This window comes from Balaenoptera borealis (genome assembly GCF_965194805.1).
Source record: "Balaenoptera borealis genome assembly, chromosome: 7".
Taxonomy (NCBI): Eukaryota; Metazoa; Chordata; class Mammalia; order Artiodactyla; family Balaenopteridae; genus Balaenoptera; species Balaenoptera borealis.
In genome coordinates, this window is record NC_138864.1 from 82,404,706 (window position 1) to 82,422,250 (window position 17,545).

General features: G+C 40.9%; 2 protein-coding genes and 1 long non-coding RNA gene across 5 annotated transcripts in view; 1 reads left to right on the forward strand and 2 right to left on the reverse strand.

Moving 5' to 3' along the window:
* The window catches only part of TRIL (TLR4 interactor with leucine rich repeats), a 119,747-nt gene extending 117,081 nt beyond the window's left edge, over positions 1-2,666 (reverse strand). The window contains exon 1 of the mRNA XM_082397954.1: positions 2,591-2,666. The gene's annotated coding sequence lies outside the window, so the exon portion shown is untranslated. The remainder of the gene's footprint in view (positions 1-2,590) is intronic.
* The window catches only part of LOC309631549, a 57,502-nt gene that overhangs the window by 14,382 nt on the left and 25,575 nt on the right, over positions 1-17,545 (forward strand). The window contains exons 2-9 of the long non-coding RNA XR_014246340.1: positions 1,061-1,139; positions 4,683-4,793; positions 7,659-7,760; positions 7,846-7,901; positions 8,307-10,100; positions 10,201-10,310; positions 13,684-13,756; positions 17,047-17,265. This is a non-coding gene — a long non-coding RNA (uncharacterized lncRNA). The remainder of the gene's footprint in view (positions 1-1,060; positions 1,140-4,682; positions 4,794-7,658; positions 7,761-7,845; positions 7,902-8,306; positions 10,101-10,200; positions 10,311-13,683; positions 13,757-17,046; positions 17,266-17,545) is intronic.
* The window catches only part of CPVL (carboxypeptidase vitellogenic like), a 142,098-nt gene that overhangs the window by 2,417 nt on the left and 122,136 nt on the right, over positions 1-17,545 (reverse strand). The window contains exon 13 of one of the 3 annotated variants that reach the window (XM_082397990.1): positions 3,349-3,458. The exons of the other annotated variants lie outside the window; for them this stretch is intronic. Within the exon in view, the coding sequence (XP_082254116.1) occupies positions 3,432-3,458 (27 nt within the window). The 3' untranslated portion in view covers positions 3,349-3,431. Of the gene's footprint in view, positions 1-3,348; positions 3,459-17,545 lie in introns of those variants that run through there. 3 annotated transcript variants of the gene reach the window in all.

A 17,545-nucleotide genomic window follows, 5' to 3' on the forward strand; every position in this document is an offset into this window, starting at 1 on the left:
GTAACCAGAAAGTATTCTGTGTGGATTTACTTTAATACCATACAGATGTGCAGTTTCCCCTCAACTATGCACCTACTGGCCAGCTCCATCTGACAGCCCTTGCCTGAATTACTGTTCATTAGAAATCACAAAATGGTGATTTTTCTAATGTTATCATTTTTTTCTATATTCATTAGCTGCCATTTCTTAGTGAAGAGACTCTTTCCCTAATCAACTAGATCTGTTTGGTTACCCTGACAAACATTTTGGACTGGGGAAGCATTTTGGACTGCTTCTTCCTTTAGTCATCAATTCTCAAAGGGAGGAATTTAACAACAACCTCAATGATGACAACTAATTTTTTTCTGCCTTTCTCTTTTCGAGTATCATTATGAGCTCACAGACTTTCACAAAATCAGGGTATTTCTTTCTATAATTCTTCTGTGTGATCATGTTACCAATTTGATATATGTTTAGGTTTTTCAATTCTAGGATTTTTTTTAGTTGTAATTTTTTAACAGGTAATGCATTTATATAATTCAATATCAAAATTATATGGAAAAATATTCACAAAGAATTCTTATTTCTACCCCTGCTCCCTTCCCTCCTACATAACAATATTTTATTAGTTTCTTATTTATATGTCCAGTGTAGTGGGGTTTTTTTGCATATATAAGTGTGTGTGTGTGTGTGTGTGTGTGTGTGTGTGTGTGTGTGGTGTAGATATATAGCCTTACTTTAATCCCTCTCCAATTCGTATATATACCCCTTGCTTTTTTCTTCCACTTAATGGTATATTTTGGAGATCTCTCTATTTCAGTACACAGAAGCCTTTCTCATTCTCTTTAGAACTTCTTAGAACTCCATTGTGTGATGTCCTGCAGTTTATTCAACCAGTTGCCTGTTATTGAACCCTTGCATTCTTTCTAACCTTATATTATTGCAAAAAAATGCTTCAGTGAATAAACGTGTACATTTATTATCTTGTACTTGAGCAGATATAAAGGTAAATAGATTCCTAGACTTTGCATTGTTGGGTCAAAGGGTTATTATATCAGTAATTCTCTTTTGCTTCTTGAAGGTCTTGGTGTCATCACACAGATGAGTGCATTAAAAAAAAAATGGAGCCTTAAAATAAAAAAAATATTAACAACACTAAGGTGAGACCATGTAGCAACTATCTATAGAGCTCTTGTACAATGCTGGGGGGAGCATAAAATGATACAATCATTCTAGGGGACTGTTTGGCAAATTCTTTATTAAGTTAAACATGCATCTATCCCATAGCCAAGAAATATCACCTCTAGGTATTTACCCAAGAGAAATGAAAACATGTTTCTGAAAAAGAATTTAAGAAGAATATTCAGAGTAGCCTTATTTCTAATAACCCTAAACTGGAAACAACTCAAATGTCCATTAACAGTAAATGGATAAACAAATTGTGGTATATCTATAGAATGTCACTCAACCATAAAAAGGAATGACATGTATTGATACATTAGTAATGTGGATAAATCCCAAAATAATTATGCTGAGTAAAAGAAGCCAGACCAAAAAAGTACCGTGGGTTCCATTTATATGAAGTTCTAAAACAGATAATGCTAATTTATGGTGATTGAAATCAGAATGGTGGTGGCCTCTGTGAGTGTTGGGAATTGGCTAGATAGGATCAAGATACTAGGGAACTTTCTGGGGTGATGGCAGTGTTCTATATTTTGATTAAGGTTGATTACGTGAGTGTATACAATGATCAACAGTCATAACTGAATGCTTAATATCTTTGTAGTCATTTCATTGTATCATGTAAATTATGCCTTCAATTTTTAAAAATTTGGTCCTCAGCAAGACTCTTTAAGAAGTGACATAGCCTTCTTCCCTCATCACCCCAACCCTGTCTCCTCTCTTGTTCTGGATCTCTTAATACTCTTTACCTCTCTGACCCAGTCTTACATTTGACTAGCTTTTACTTTTATAGGCCCAAGTCTTAACTCCCCGAGTAGGTTGTAAGTATCCTAAAACAGTTAGGATCATGCCACCTCAATACCCTTTACAACAATGGTTGTTAACCTAGGCTGCATATTATTAGAATCACCTGGTGTCTTAGCTCAGCCTGCCATAACAAAATACCAGGGGCTGTGTGGCATAAACAACAGAGATTTATTTTCTCACAGTTCTGGAGGCTGGAAGTTCAAGATCAGAATGCCAGCATAGTCAGGTTCTGGTGTGGCCTCTCTTCCTGGCTTTCAGATGACTGCCTTCTTACTGTGTCTCACATGGCAGAGAGGGAGAGCAAGCTCTCTGGTGTCTCCTCTTATAAGGACACTAATGCCACCATGAAGGCCCCACCTCATCACTTCATCCAAACCCAGTTACCTCCCAAAGGCCCCATCTCCAAATACTATCACATTGGGGGTTACAGCTTCAACATATGAATTTGAGGGGGCCACATTCAGTGCATAGCACTTGGGAACATTAAAAAAAAATTAGCAGTGCTTGAATCTCATGCCCAGAGATCCTGATTCTCTTGATCTGACATCTGTGGGACCTGGACATCTGTATTTCTTTTAGATTCCCCCATAACATGCAGCTAGGGTTGAGGACTACTCTGTACCTTCCTGTTCAAGGTGAGGTCTGTGGACCAACAACATCAGCTTGTTAGAAATGCAGAATCTCTGGTCCCATCCCAGGCTGGTGAACCCAAATTTGTATGGTAACAAAATCTCCGGCTGATTCCTTCACACCATAAAATTTGAAAAATGCTGGTTTACGGCATCTTGCATAGACTCTCATTTAAGTATAAGAATGCTTCATCAGTCAATTCCTATTTAAATCCAAATAGATGAACATTTTGTCAGCAAACCAAATTTCAGCTTTTTTTCATCTTGGAAGCCTGACAGGGTGCAGATCTTGCCTACAAATAATTGCACCTTAGTGTGAAGCTTTTATATATTGCCTGTATATCACTGTCTATTAACAAAAAAAGCAGCAAATAGACCCAATGTTAAAAACAAAATCCCAGTGTTTTTGAAAATATTTATACTACCATCCCAGCAATTCTATCACAATGAATGATTACTTCCTTAGCTTCAGGTGAGCTTTAAAACTGATAATGAAACAGAATAAGGTACTTGTACTCCAACTGAAAGAGAAGTGGCATTTAGCACAGAGTCTGAATACTGTGTAACTAATAAGTAATTCAGTAAACTAGGGAAAGAAAAAACATGCAAGCTTAAACAGCAGAGAATTCCTAATGCTTAAAATATCCTTAAGGTTGGGAAATGAGAAGATTATTATATATGATGCTATTATGTGGCATAGAGTGCTAGGTTTCAAAAGATTTGATTACAATAATTATGCTTAATACTAAAAATATAGAAAGGAATGCAGTCTTACCTGATGTTTCAGAAGGCACTTCAAGGTCTTGTCATCCATCAGGATCATCAATGTGGTCTTCAATGTGAATGTGGCTCATGAAAGTACTGAATAAGAGATTCCAGGCTGACACACTAAAAATGATGAATTTCCACTTTCCCTTTTCAGAAGTATCTAATGGATAGTTCTTTATTTTTAAGAACTATTAATATAAGAACCTTTGTGTTTAGAATATCCTCTGAATTCAGTACAAGTGTGTTTTTAAACTCCAACCTCAAGGATAATTTCTGCTACTGCCGATTGGTCTCCTTCTCATTTTCCTTTCTGTTCCTAATTGATAACTTCCTCATTATTAATGATATAATTAAATGGTTTGCTAAATTATATCAAAATAACTTTCTGGTTTAGTTCATAGCACCCTTATGTTCTATCCAATAAACTAAAAAGAAAAAGAAAAAAATGCTAATCTATGTTAAGTACACATACATGTATACACACCTACAAATTCACCTTTATTTATTTATTTATTTAAAACCTTACATATTTTTAATTATTTTTTTTGGCAGTGCCACGGCTTGTGGAACCTTAGTTCTCTGACTAGGGATTGAACCTGTGCCCCCTGCAGTGGAAGTGCGGAGTCTTAACCACTGGACCGCTAGGGAAGTCCCACAAACTCACCTTTCAAAGAAGGGAGCCTCAATAATGTTTTGTATTTAAATTCCATTTCCCAATGCTTACGGTTGACATTCATCTAATTAGTGATCTGATTCAACCCAAAACGTTTTTATGGGATGCCTATTGTGTGCCCAACAGAAATACACTTTGAAACTAAAAATCCTTTTTTCTTAATTGAATTATAGTTGACTTAAAATATTATATTTGAAACTAAAAATCTTTTATATTGGGTAAACATAATGAGAATTTATATCCCAGTATTGCAAATATTGAGTAAAAGACCTTGCTGGTTCAGTAAAAATCAATTTAAAAGGATTTTTTCCCCCATTCCTTCCAAAACAACCTAGAAGATAATGGCATTTCTCCCTTAAACATTATATAAGAAAATCTCCTTTACATTAATAAAGTAATACACAGACAGAATTTTTAAATTTACTTTTCTCCTTTTAGCAAAGATTTTTTCCTATTTTTATTAAATTTTAATGAAAAATAATAAATACACTTATTAAAAACAATTGAAACATTAGAAAAGGATATCCAGTGGGAAGTAGGTCCACATCTCTCAGAAGTGTTCCATGCACATACAAACATATGTTTTATATCAATTTATAACTCTATCTTTGCGTATCATCTTATTCTCTGCTTTTTTTCCACAGGTACCATGTACTCTTTTGTACCTTGATATTTTTCACTTAAGTAATTTTGGAGGTTCTTCTAGAACAGTACATGTAGATCAAGCTCATTTTCAATGCTGAATGGTATTCCAGGTATGGATTTAACCATCCACTATCCATATACATTTAAGCTTTTTTCTAGGCTTTTGATATTATCTAGAGTGTTTAATAAATAATGTGAAAATGTGTCCTTGCACCTAGATGCTAATATCTGCAGAATAGAATCTTGAAAATAAAACTGCTGTGTCCAAGAATATGTGCATCTATAATTTTGATACATAATGCCATATTTCCCTTCAAAACGTTTGACCCAGTATGCAGTATCTCCAGAAGGGTTTGAGGGTGCCTGTTTGCCTGTATGGGTGCCCATACATCATTTTAGCAATTCATTCCTCACTCTCTTATATCATCAGTGTCTCCCGCTCTACTGGATCATTCCAGTCGGAATACGAACATGCTGTTGTTTCTTGCATCTTAAAAGAAAAAAAAACATTTATTGACCCCAGTCCATTACTGCCCCATTTGTCTGCTTCCTTTTTGTGGCAAAACTACTAGAAAAATGATGTCTACACTTACTGTCTCTAATCCTTCTCTTCCCTGTCTTCTTGAATCTTCTCCAGTTAGGACTTTCAGCCTCACCACTTTACCAAAACTGCTTCCGGCAAGTTGCCAATGACCACTGCTTCAGTAGTGGTGAATTCTTAGTCTTCATCTTGCTCTGCTTGTGAGCAGCCTTTGAGAGGGTTGATCCATCCATTTTTCTTGGACCATTTCTCTTGGCTTCAGTGATGCCACACTCTCCTCCAACCATACAAGCTGCTCCTTCTCACTTTCCTTTGTTGGTTTCTTCCCATCTCCATGACGTCTTTTCTTTTTTTTTTTTTTTTAATAAGTTTATTTATTTATTTATGGCTGCATTGGGTCTTCGTTGCTGCGCGCGGGCTTTCTCTAGTTGTGGCGAGCGGGGGCTACTCTTCGTTGCGGTGTGCAGACTTCTCACTGTGGTGGCTTCTCTTGTTGCAGAGCACGGGCTCTAGGCGCATGGGCTCAGTAGTTGTGGTGCATGGGCTTAGTTGCTCCGTGGCATGTGGGATCTTCCCGGACCAGGGATCGAACCCGTGTCCCCTGCACTGGCAGGCGGATTCTTAACCACTGGGCCACCAGGGAAGTCCCTCCATGACGTCTTGATGTTGGAGTGCCCCAGGTCCCAGTCTTTGGACCTCATCCCTGCCTGTGCCTCTCCTTTGGCAATCCAGTCTACCCACATGGCATTAAATACCTTGTCTGTCTCAAGGACCCCAAATTGTCTGCTTGATCCCTGGCCTGGATCTCTCTCCTAAATACAAACTTGTGTGTTGAACTACCTACTTGATATCTCTACTTGCATATCAGAGGGATCTCAAATTAGACATGTCTAAAGTGTGGTATTTCCCTAAAACTTCTTTCTTCCACACTCTATCCCATTTCAGGTTATAGTCATTCCATCCTTCCAGTAACTCAGACAAAAAAACTCAGAAGCATTCTTTTTTTTTTTTTAATTTATTTTATTTGATTTTATTAATTAATTTATTTTTTTAACATCTTTATTGGAGTATAATTGCTTTACAATGGTGTGTTCAGAAGCATTCTTGACCTCACGCTTTTGTTCACACTTCACATCCAACCCACTAGGAAACCTTGTTGGCTCTACCTTCAGAATATATCCAGATTCTGTCCACATCTTGTCACTTCCACCTGCAACACCCCGGTCCAGGCAGCTGTCATCTCTCACCTGGATTATTTCAGTAACTTCCCGCTTCCATTCTCGCCCCCCACCATCTGTTCTCCATAGAACAACACAGCAACCAGAGTGATCTTGTTATTACCTATCAAATCACATCACCCCCTGCTCAAAACATTTCCATGGCTCACAGAGTTTAAAGGCAGAATGTGACTCTCCCCCCACCCCCTGAGAACATTCCTCTCTCATCTCATCTTCTATTACTCTGCTCCTCTCTCTCTGCGCTCTAGTCCCATTGGCCTTTTTGCTATTCTTCTGGTGCCAATGCAGGCATAAGCTAAGGGATCTAAGGGAAGAAAAGAACAGAATCCAGAAATGGACTTATCTGTATATTTAAATGCTTTATTTAAAATGCTTGTTTTAGCATTTACTGAAAAGGGGGGAAATGATATACTTTCCAAGAAATGGTTTTGGGACATTCAGGAATGAAATGCAGGCAGATCTAAAGTCTGAGCCTCCTGGGTGATACTCTGTGAAATTGCATTTCATTTCACCCAATCTCCTAGTTAACACTCAGAAACACAGGGGTTGTTTTGCACCCCATGAGTATGTAGGCACGTTAGCAGAGTCTCGGGAACAAACAGATGTGAGGCAGGGCCAGGAGGGAATAAAAGCCCACGAGTGTACTTCTAGGCTACAGTGGAACCCTCAGTGCTCAAGACAGTACCATCCACAGCTGCCTATCTCCTTTGCGGACCTGGGAGGCTGTGGCTGTGTCTGGGAGCACGCCGTCTTATCTCTTACCTTCTCTATGGAGATATAACCATCTCTATGTGTTTCCACATCATTTGCCATCATAACTGGTACATTGAACAAGCAGGTCTTAGAAGGTTCAATTGCAAAGCAACATTATTTGTATTTCCAGGTATCTTCTATAATCTACTCCATGGGATATTTCTTTACCATCACCTAGATGAAAATTCAGGCAGACCCCTGAGTTCTCTGGTGACTCTTCAATAATACAAATGGATCTCCAGTCAGTCACTTTAAATCGCAAAAACCCACTCATTTTAGTAATTAAATTCCATGTAATAATTAAAACCTTGCTTTGCAGATAAACCTCATCCTCTAAGCCTGCAGTGGGGGTGGGGTTGTGATCAGCTTTTTCTCTTTTTGCCCAAGCAGGGCTTCTACTCTTGTTACCCTATTATGCTAACCACAGTTTCTGGCTTCTCCAGGATGGAGATCTGGGGAGACAGAGTGGTAAGAAGAATGGAAAAGATCTTTCCTGATTGATATTATTGTGGTCAGTCTTCTCCAGACTCGGCAGATATTTTAAGGTAACTCTCTTATGTGGGGATTCTTCAGAAACCCACCGATGAAAGAAGACACCTTCATTAAAACAGACTTCTGGATTTCCATCAGTGACAGGCTTCTGGAGGGGCAGAGCCAAGTGGCAGCCCTTGACAGCCAGCAGCAAGGTGGGTGCAGTTACTATAATGGGCAGAGTGTCTGCAGCAGCAAGCAGAGTATTTCAGCACACAAGAATCTTTGATGTTTGTTAATTGTTCATGGTGGCCCTAGGACCAAAACAGATTGGAATTCTACTAGGAATCACTTGATTTATGTAACTGGGAAATCTCTAGATCCAGTGACTAGAAACCTGAGTTGTTCAATGTAGAGTCATAGCTCATCACCCAAGTCTCAGATCTGAATCAGTTCAAAGACATAGAAATGCCCGGATCACTGATTTTGCAGCTGGGTCCAAGGAGTAGCAGCAGCAACAGCACCTGGGAATTTGTTCGAAATGCAAATTTCCAGACCCTTCCCCAGCCCTCTGGACGCAAACACTCTGGAGGAGGGTCCAGCAGTCTTTGTTTTAGCAGGAACTTCAGCTGAGTCCTGTGCATGCTAAGGTCTGAGAACTCTGACCTTAAGAGAAGGAGAGGCTGGGAAGCCTTGAGAAGGGACCCTGTAACATTGCTGTAAGTACCTAGTGTAAGTCTTCCTTTAAGTCTTCTCCAGAAGATCTGCAGCCATTAACTAGGGTAACTGCAGTGAGGAAGGGGGAATATCCAGGCCTTTGGGACATTTCTAGACGTTAGCTCTGAGTCGATGCTAATCTGTAAAGCTCCAACATGCCTCTGGACCACGGAGAGGGGTTGGGGGTAGGGGTCTCATGTGGTGATCAAATGATAAATGAAACTTTGGGGTGTGGCTGCTTCACAGTGGGTCTACTCACCCTCACTATCGTTATTTTCCCATCCCTGAATAGAGCTGTAACAGGTGTCCTCAGCGACTAAAAGAACCCCTGTATTGATTCCCTGACCTGGGTGATGAGCCTTATTATGGTAGGCAGGACCATGCGGAAGCTACCTGGAATTTCCTCTTCTTACCTAAGAGTAAACTGAAAGCAATACCACATCCCTGGGAGAATTGCAGAGATTAGTATTTCCATCTAATACTTGAACAATACAGGGGTTGTTCCACCACATCCTCATTTAACTTATCTGTTTGGCATGACAGAAGGAAGATGGTTATTGGAGAATGACTATGGATTCTTATAGAATCATTCAGGTACCAGACCAGATGTAGTCTCTTTACTGGATAACACAACAGTGCTTCTGGTACTTTGAAGGCACCTATTGATCTGGCAGATGCTTTTTTTTTTCTCAATACCAAATTAGCAAAGATCACCAGATGGAGTTTGCTCCCAATTAGCAGGATCAGCAAAACACCCTCCCTGTCTTACTTCAGACCTCTGTGACTCTTCCGCTGTCTGACAAGATCTAGTCTGCAGGGGCCTTGATCATCTTGATACTCCCCAGAACACCATGCTAATATATTACACTATTGACATGGTGAGCAGGAAGCAGCACATACTCTAGATGCCTTAATAAGACATATGTATGCCAGAGGGTGGGAGAGAAACTCCAAGAAAAGTCAAAGGCCTACTACCTCAGTGAAGTTTCTAAGGGGTCCAGTGGTCTGAGAAATGTTGGCATTTCCTCTCCAAATTGAAGGGCAAATTGCTATACTTTGTACCACCTACCACTGAGAAAGAGCTACAGTGTTCTCTATCTCTTGATTTTTGAGATAACATAGGCTCTTTCTGAGTGTATTGTTCAAAGCAACATTTGAGTAATCCACAAAGCTGCCAAGTTTTGTGTGGGGACCAGCGCATAAAAAGCCTCCCTAGCAGCGTTTCTCAACATCAGCAGTGTTGACGTTTGGGGGACAAAGAATTCTTCGATGTGGGAGGCTATTTGTGAATTGTAGGATGTTGTTTAGCAGCATCCCTGGCCTCTACCCCCGGTTGTGACATCCAGAAATCTCTACAGACATCGCCAGATATCCTTGGGGGAGCAAAACTGCCCTCACTTGAGAATCCCTGACCTACAGCATGTCTAGGTAAGCGTCGAGGTGAGTAAAGCACTGGCTGACACTTAACTGCAACCTTGTGAGAGACCCCGAGCCAGATCTTTCTAACTAAGCTATTCCTCGATTCCTGACTCTCAGAAACCATGAGAGATAATGAATGCTTGTTGCTAAGTTTGGGGATAATTTGTTTTGCAGCAATACACTGATCCACCAAGCCATACAGTTGGCGTGCACAGTAGCAATTGTCCAGTGTAGGTAGCGTACACCAGACTGGAGTTGAGCAGGTCCTGAATGTGCAGGTGAGCTCCGTGAGCAGGCAGCTCCTACTCCCATAGCCCCTCCTCTTGCTGCGCCGTAAGTCTCCCTCAACCCACACCTTTGTCCTTTTGGGATTGACAGATGGTGGAGGAAGAAACTGTTTGGACCAGGTTCACAGATGGTTCCTTACAATTTGAAGGCATCAGATAGATGTGGACTGTAGAAGCATTACAGCCCAAAGCAGGAATGGGGTAAGAGAAGTTCTCTCAAGGCTGAACCCTGAGCAGTTGTCCACTTTGTCTGGATGGAGAGATGGCCAGGGTAGGGGTATATGCCAATTCGTGGGTGACTAGTGGTTTGGTATATTGGTGGCACAGGAGTCTGAGGAAGACGTTTGCAGATGAACCTCTAAATATGGGCACCCTCATATGTGAATGCTCACCGTAGGGCATCCGGGATGAGGCTCTCAGTAACCAATTGGACGGGATGCCCATTTTGTGAATGTCAGGCAGCCCCTTTCCCAGCCACCCTGAGGCTTGCTCAGTAGGCTCACGTAGGATGTGGCCATTGTGGCAGGAATCCAAGTCATGTGTGCGCTCAACAATATGGACTTCCCCTCAGCAAGGCTGCTCTGGCTGTTGTCACTGCTGGATGCCTAAGCTGCTGACAGCAGAGACTAATGCTGAGCCCTGATGCGGCATCATTCCCCAGGGGGACCAGCCAGCCACCTCGTAGCAAGTTTATTACATTGAACTCTTTCCATTATGGAAAAAAACGTTATTGGAATAGTCACACTCCTTAGAAAGGAAGGTTTAAATCATCTTGCCAGGAAGGAACCTCAAACAACTGAAGTGTTGGTTAAAGGCAAATGGAACATGGGATAGACACTGGAAGAAGCTCATTAATAATTATTATTCAACTATTATCATTATCAATCAACTAGTTTTGCTACCAGTTACCAAAACAAGAACTATTGCAACTCTGCATTTTCTTCTTTGCTTGTTAAGCATAACACTGAGTGTCGTTGGTGGTTAAATTTACAATTTAGTCTTTAGGTTAAGGAATATCCAAGGTGCTATGGTGACTAAAAGAGAAGAACTGACATCACCCAGAGCTCAATACAGTGGCTGAGGCTGCCTCCTTATAGTGGCGCCACTCTGTGTTACCACCCTTTTGGGGACAGAGTGAGCCTACATTCATTTATATGACGTGGAAGTATGACGTTGGATGGATACAGTGGAATGTGTGGATCTGAGTAGCAAAAGAATGGATATACCAGATTGTGTCTCTTGGCTGTTAGGTCCGAATTCATCCTTCTAGATACTCTCCATCCCCTTTTCCAGACTCACTCATCTGGCCAATTTCATGTTAGGTTCTTCCAATGGGAGGCGTAGGTAGTAGGTCCCAGTGTGCGAGAAAGAGATTAATCATTTCCCCGGCTACTGGCAGCAGCAAGGATGTGCAGCTGGGCTTGACTGCTTGTGCTACAAGCTCCACAAGCCTGGGGGTGGTTTCAGCAACATTGGCAGTAAGTAGCCACTCCTCGGATCCAGCCGAGGGACAGTGGCAGCTTCCCATTCTTTAGGTTACAGCTGCCTTCTTTGTCTGCTCCTAGCCCTTCCAGCAGTTTTTAACCAGTTCCCTACACTGCAACCTTCTCTGCTTGAAATATATACAGCGGTTTCTACTCTCCTGTTTGGACACTGAGTGCTACAGAGATCTTTCTGTATCAGAACAAAGTCAGCTTCCTCATTCTCTAGTTTAAAAAAAGAAAAAAGAAATGCGTCATATTTATATAAGAAGACCCAGATAATGGATACTTAAGTTGCTCTCAATCTTCTTTCTTAATCAGTAAGGGCAATAAAGACATTTCCATTTTAGGAAAGTATCATCAAGGCATATATTTGGCAATGTTTGTCTCTCCCTCAATCTGGAACGATACCTGCTAAAGTTCTTATGCAGGGATCTAAATGGCTATAATGAGATTCAACTAGACTCTAGAATCTAGAGAGTGTCCATCTGCAGCTAGTTATTTATTGCTTAATAAATATTCTAAAGTATTGTCCGCATATATCCTAGTCTTATCTCTTCCAAACGAATTTCAAGCACCTTGAGGCTGGATCTTATATCACCTTTTGAATATGTTAATGGGGTGTGGGGAGAAGTTTTAGTAGTGCCTCTTCCCTTATGATTAATGTCATCTGAATGTGTCATCTGATTGGCAGGCTGGGAAGAGCCCTACATACCTTCATGCGAATGGGGCTCAGGTTTTCTCTTGAGAAAGAAGCTGATGACGCAGCTAACACTGCCACATAGCGTAGTGGCTCAAATCAAGGTCCAGTTAATTTTATTATTGGTCTTACTCCAAATCCCTTTCATGGAGGCAGTGCTCCTTAGAAACCATTTTCCCTTAATTATAAAATATTTTAATTGATTTGTGGGCAGTGCTCTAATTCCGCCTGTGTGGCCTGTCCCCTTGGTCCACCTCGGGGCTGGAAGGCTGCCCAGCCCAGCACAATGCCCTCGTCCCCACGGGGCTGCCTCAGGCCCCATCTCGGCCATCTGATATTCTGCTTCCGCTAGACTAAAGAATGAAGGCCTCTTTAGCTCTTTGCTAACACCATCCTTCTACTCTGTCTTCTGATTGTATCTTCTTTAATTAAACAGCACTTTTGCTATCTTCTCATCTTTTAGGTATTCAGATCATTCTGGCATTCTACTTCCAGCTCTTAGATTTATTTGAATTTTCTAAAATGGGAGAGGTTGGGTCCTGTTTACAGTTGCCATGCCAACTCCCAATCAGCCTTTTCCTTGGGAGGATTTTTCTTTAGCTGCTCTACACTTTCACAGCAACTTATAGTGTGACAGGAATCTTCAAACATTCGCAAGCAACTTGGCCAATAGGGATGTGGGGCTGCAGTTCCTAAGATGAATATCCAGGCTTTTTCCACGAGGGTTCTACTTTTATAATCTTCAACATAATCCCTTTAAAGCAAGAATCCCTGGCAAATCCAAGCTGCTATGGTATGAAAATTCTAATTAAAGGCAAAAATCAAAGCTGCTTTTGGTGGTAATGCTGTTATACTGTCAACCTCATTGTCAGTCAAATTAACAAAATACATTTCTAATAACCCAGCTAATGCAGTGAGAAATAAATAGCCAAGTCCATTTAACTCTCAGAAGCTTAAATGCTGTTAAATCACATTTCCTGTTTATGAGGCTGAATCTGAGAAGATATGCATTAATTATATTTCCAAATAGTCCAAAAAAATGAGAAGGCATGCATGAAAAGGAAAATTTTTAATTTTTTATATTTCAGTAATAATCACACATAACAATGATTTATGATCACTTCTACTACAGCTAACAAAATAGTTTATACTGAACATTTAGTAGATTAAACAGCAGTTATCCAAGATAAATGGTCCATTGATATGCTCATTTTCTCGATAGCCACATCCACAGGCTAAGTCCACAACTGGATCACATCCACATTTCATGGTAATTGGTTTTAAAACTATCAAAACAGGAGGAACATGGAAATTCCATCCGCAAATCCTCAGCGGCCCATTGGAGATCTCTTAATGCATGTGCTTTTCTTTTCATGGGAATTCCACATGCAAGTTGTGAAGCAGAGGAAGGTGCTATTAGAAGTACCAGGTCTGACATCAACACGAATTGGTTTTACCTCTTGCTGGTATGTATTCCCTATGCTCAGGTTCAAAGAAAACCCAGAAAACTCTTAGATCTCCATCTGAATTTCAGTCAAAGGATTCAGTTCTGTGTCTTTCATCCCAGCCCAGTTTTCCTGTCAGGAGCACCACTGGTTTTCTCTTTAGCTGTCAGCACATTTGGAACAGATTTTTCTTTCTGGCAAAAGATTCTACAGCAGTCTAGATTTTAGTTTATAATTTCATTATAAATAAGAGAGACTTTTAAAGAGTCACTTCAGAATCACTGCACAGCTTCATCTGGGATTTGGCCAACAGTTGTTAGAGTTCTATTAAATCAGCTTTCTTCTAACAGTAAAAAGAAGAGGTGGAAAGTTTGTATTTTCTCAAGTCCTCAACAGCTCCATCAAATAGCTAAGAATGATTAAAAATAAAACAACATGGAGTATTTTGGGACTGTACATTCTACTTTTGTTTTGTTTCCCTAAAGATGAAGAGAATTGAGAAAATGTCATCTTGGCATATGTAATTTGAAGTCTGTCCCTTCTACCCGCGCCTAGAATCCTCTTGTTAGGCATAACATAGGGTGTGCAATATGTTGTTATTACAGACAGGGCTTAGCTTGTAGCTGACAAAGGAGTACTGCTATGACAGAAGATGGAATTTTTATTTGTAATGGAAGAAAGGGTTGACTTTCTAAATACCTAGTGGTAGATCGCAATTTTAAAGTAAGCTAGATAAAAATCTATTTTAAGAGCCTTGTTGCTTCCTAAGAGTGAAACTAGAATTTCCCTTCTTAACCCCAAGATAGATAAACACTTCTGTTTCACACAAAACACCACAAGTCAAACGATGGCCAGACTTGCAGTTTCCCATTAGAAAATACCTCGGTTCATTCAACAGTAAATATTAATGAACACTTGTGAAGTGCCAGCTACTCTGTTAGAAGCTGTATGAGTACGGGGTTGAACACAAGAGACCAAAGTCCCTGTCTTTATAGAGCTCATGAAAGCTTCTCGTAAGGGCTTCTGGAGTGAATTGAAACATTAACAAAGCGTTGATACGATGAACAAACTAGTGTTCTTCACTAAATGGGTGAAATCACAAATGTGATAAGAATCATAAATTTTAAAATACTACGTAAAGAACTTCTGCGACATTCTTTTCCTTTATGTAGCACCGAGGTCCCTGAATTTCTTCACTGTTGTGCTAATTGTAATGAACAGAACTCTTATATTCATTTGTCCTGTGCAAAGGGTTGTTTTCCGGAAACCATCTCGCCGAAGAGAAAAAAGTCTCTTTTCTGGGGAGATTCAGACATGGAGCTGTAAATGATTCTGGCAGGATGAGTGCTGAAGGGAGAGGATATTAGCAATTGGAAAATGGCTTTGTTGCCAGAGGCTACATACGAAGGCATTAGAAGCCACATGATAGAATTAGATGGAGGATCTGTGCAGGTCTGGTTAAGCTCAAAATGTCTAACAACCCACCAGGAATTGATTGTAGGACAGCCTTAGAGCAGCCAAATGTACCTTTTATTATCTCTGAGAAGGGAGTCTTATTTTGAAATCCAGAATTTTGGGAGAGTGATCATGACTAAAGTCCTAGCTGCTTTGCTGTATTCCACCCACCCCGCTCCTCAGTTTTGGTACCCAGCTGCATCCCACTGTGCCTTCTCATTTGAAAGAGCTCCAACCTTGAACGTCCCCATTGCTGAAAAAGGAAAGAGGAAGAGAAAGAGGAAGGAAGGAAATACTTCTCTGCTACTGCAAGTGATTTGAAGGTTTGGGACTGTGCTGGCTGATGCACAGCCGCTTCTGTCCTTAGACACGTCCCAACCATCTGGTCACCTGGGCTCCCCCCTCCATCTGGCTCTAATCATCTCAGCCAAACTAAGGGTTGTTTGTTGGTGGTTGTGATTTTCTTTTCTTAAATTTCCCGTTAATTTTGTCCTGCCTTAGTTTTGTTTTCCTTTTAGTAATGCAAGTCTTGAATAAATTAATTTGTTGCTCATGGGCAAAAAAGTGGCTTCAGCAACCAGCCCAAAACCAACAATGTTGATTCACCTGTAAAAATCTGCATTTACTCTACACACACTTAATGGTGTCTTCCTTTTGGGCCATGAACACACCCATTATATTTCTCCGGGGGCTAAAAGGACACCTCAGCACAGGTCCTACAGTTCTTCCAGAAAGAGCTGTCCCAAAAGCAGATGGAAGGATAGGAGGCTGCATCAGAGAAGAGCTTAGGCTTGATTTCTGTTAAGTCCTTTCTGATTTTTTTTTTAAACTCATGCACATGTTTATTTAAATAGCTGAAGAGTTTATAATCCTGGACATTGAAGATAAATACATTTTCTCTTAGATGTTTTGACTTGGTTTGAGCTATGTTTCCTTGTGTTACAAAATGGTCTGGCTCTTTTAGGAAGCCACAAGTTGTAGACACTGAATTGAGCTGAATCATTTATCCAGAGAGAGCATTAGGAACAGGTGGGAGCAGTTACTAGAGGTAAAACAGAGACCCAGGAAGAACAAAATGACTCTCTAGGAAATGTTCCAATGCCTCAAGGCCAGAGGGATGGGGGGGGGGGGGGGAGGGGAGAATTCACAGGCACCATCTTGCTAATGATGACCACACCCTGTGCACAGGGAAGGCGGGGCATTCCCTGTATTAGAGAGCAGCGGGCATCCTGCAGCCAGGAGATCCATGCTGTCACTCTGTCTCAGTCTACAGGTTTGGTGGCCCGTAGATCCCCCTCCTCATAAAATTCACTGGCTTCTGAGCACCTCCTGTGGCCCTTAAGAAAGAATCAGTCGCTTTGTGACCACTTTGTCCAAGCTGCTGAAACCAGTTAGAGATACACTTAAGTATCACTTAAGTATCTTCAGTGAGTTAGTGGATGATATTAAAAATCACAGTAGGATTAAGTGAAGACAACAGGACATACTGTTGTCTCAAATGCAAACAAAAATAGGATCTACAAATAATAAATGACCAGAAGGACTAGTATTAAAAGTTTCAAGTTCGTTATATCTGGGCTACGAGCTTATGGATCGTTTTTAGGTCCTATATTTATTCGTATTTTTATGTGTTATCTATTACTTCTCAACGTGGCATAAATAGCGGTGCTTGATGCTTGGACCACCCACCCCCCCTTCAGTTAAATACTTCCTGAGCACACACTGTGTGTGGCACCCGGTGCAGGGAGCAAAGCTGAGCACGTTCCAGGGCTTTACCTTGAACTACCGCCTCCGTGACTCTGACAGCACCGGCCCCTCCTCCAGGATGAGATCCTGAGCTTTTATTCCCTTCACAGGCCCAGGACTCCCGGCTGGTCCTGCAGTGTTGGTAGTATACTCTCTCAGGTATGGGCGAGGCTCCCCCCTGCTCTTCCTTCAGACCCAGCTCGGATGTCAGCACATCAGGAGGGCTTTCCGGACCACCCGATGTGATCATGCCTTCACCTCCCACCATGCCGGATTCCCCGTCGTGCTTTGATTTTCTTCATGGCGTTTGTCAATATGTATCTCTGTAGGTATGTGTGCGCTTGAACACTAACCTGCCACCAGAATGTAATGCCTTGGAGGAGGGGTCTTCAGGCTTGTTCATTGCTATATCTCTGTCCATCTAGAACAGTGCCTGTCACATAGTGGGCACTCAATAAATATTGTTGAATTGAAGTTCTCTTCCTCAAGGGAAAAGTTGCGATAGGTGTATTTAAACATATCAGGAATGAATGTCAATCCACAAATTCAGGTGATAAGAAAGATGGTATCTCTGTTTTTTACAATAATTTTAAAATTCTGCACCCCTAC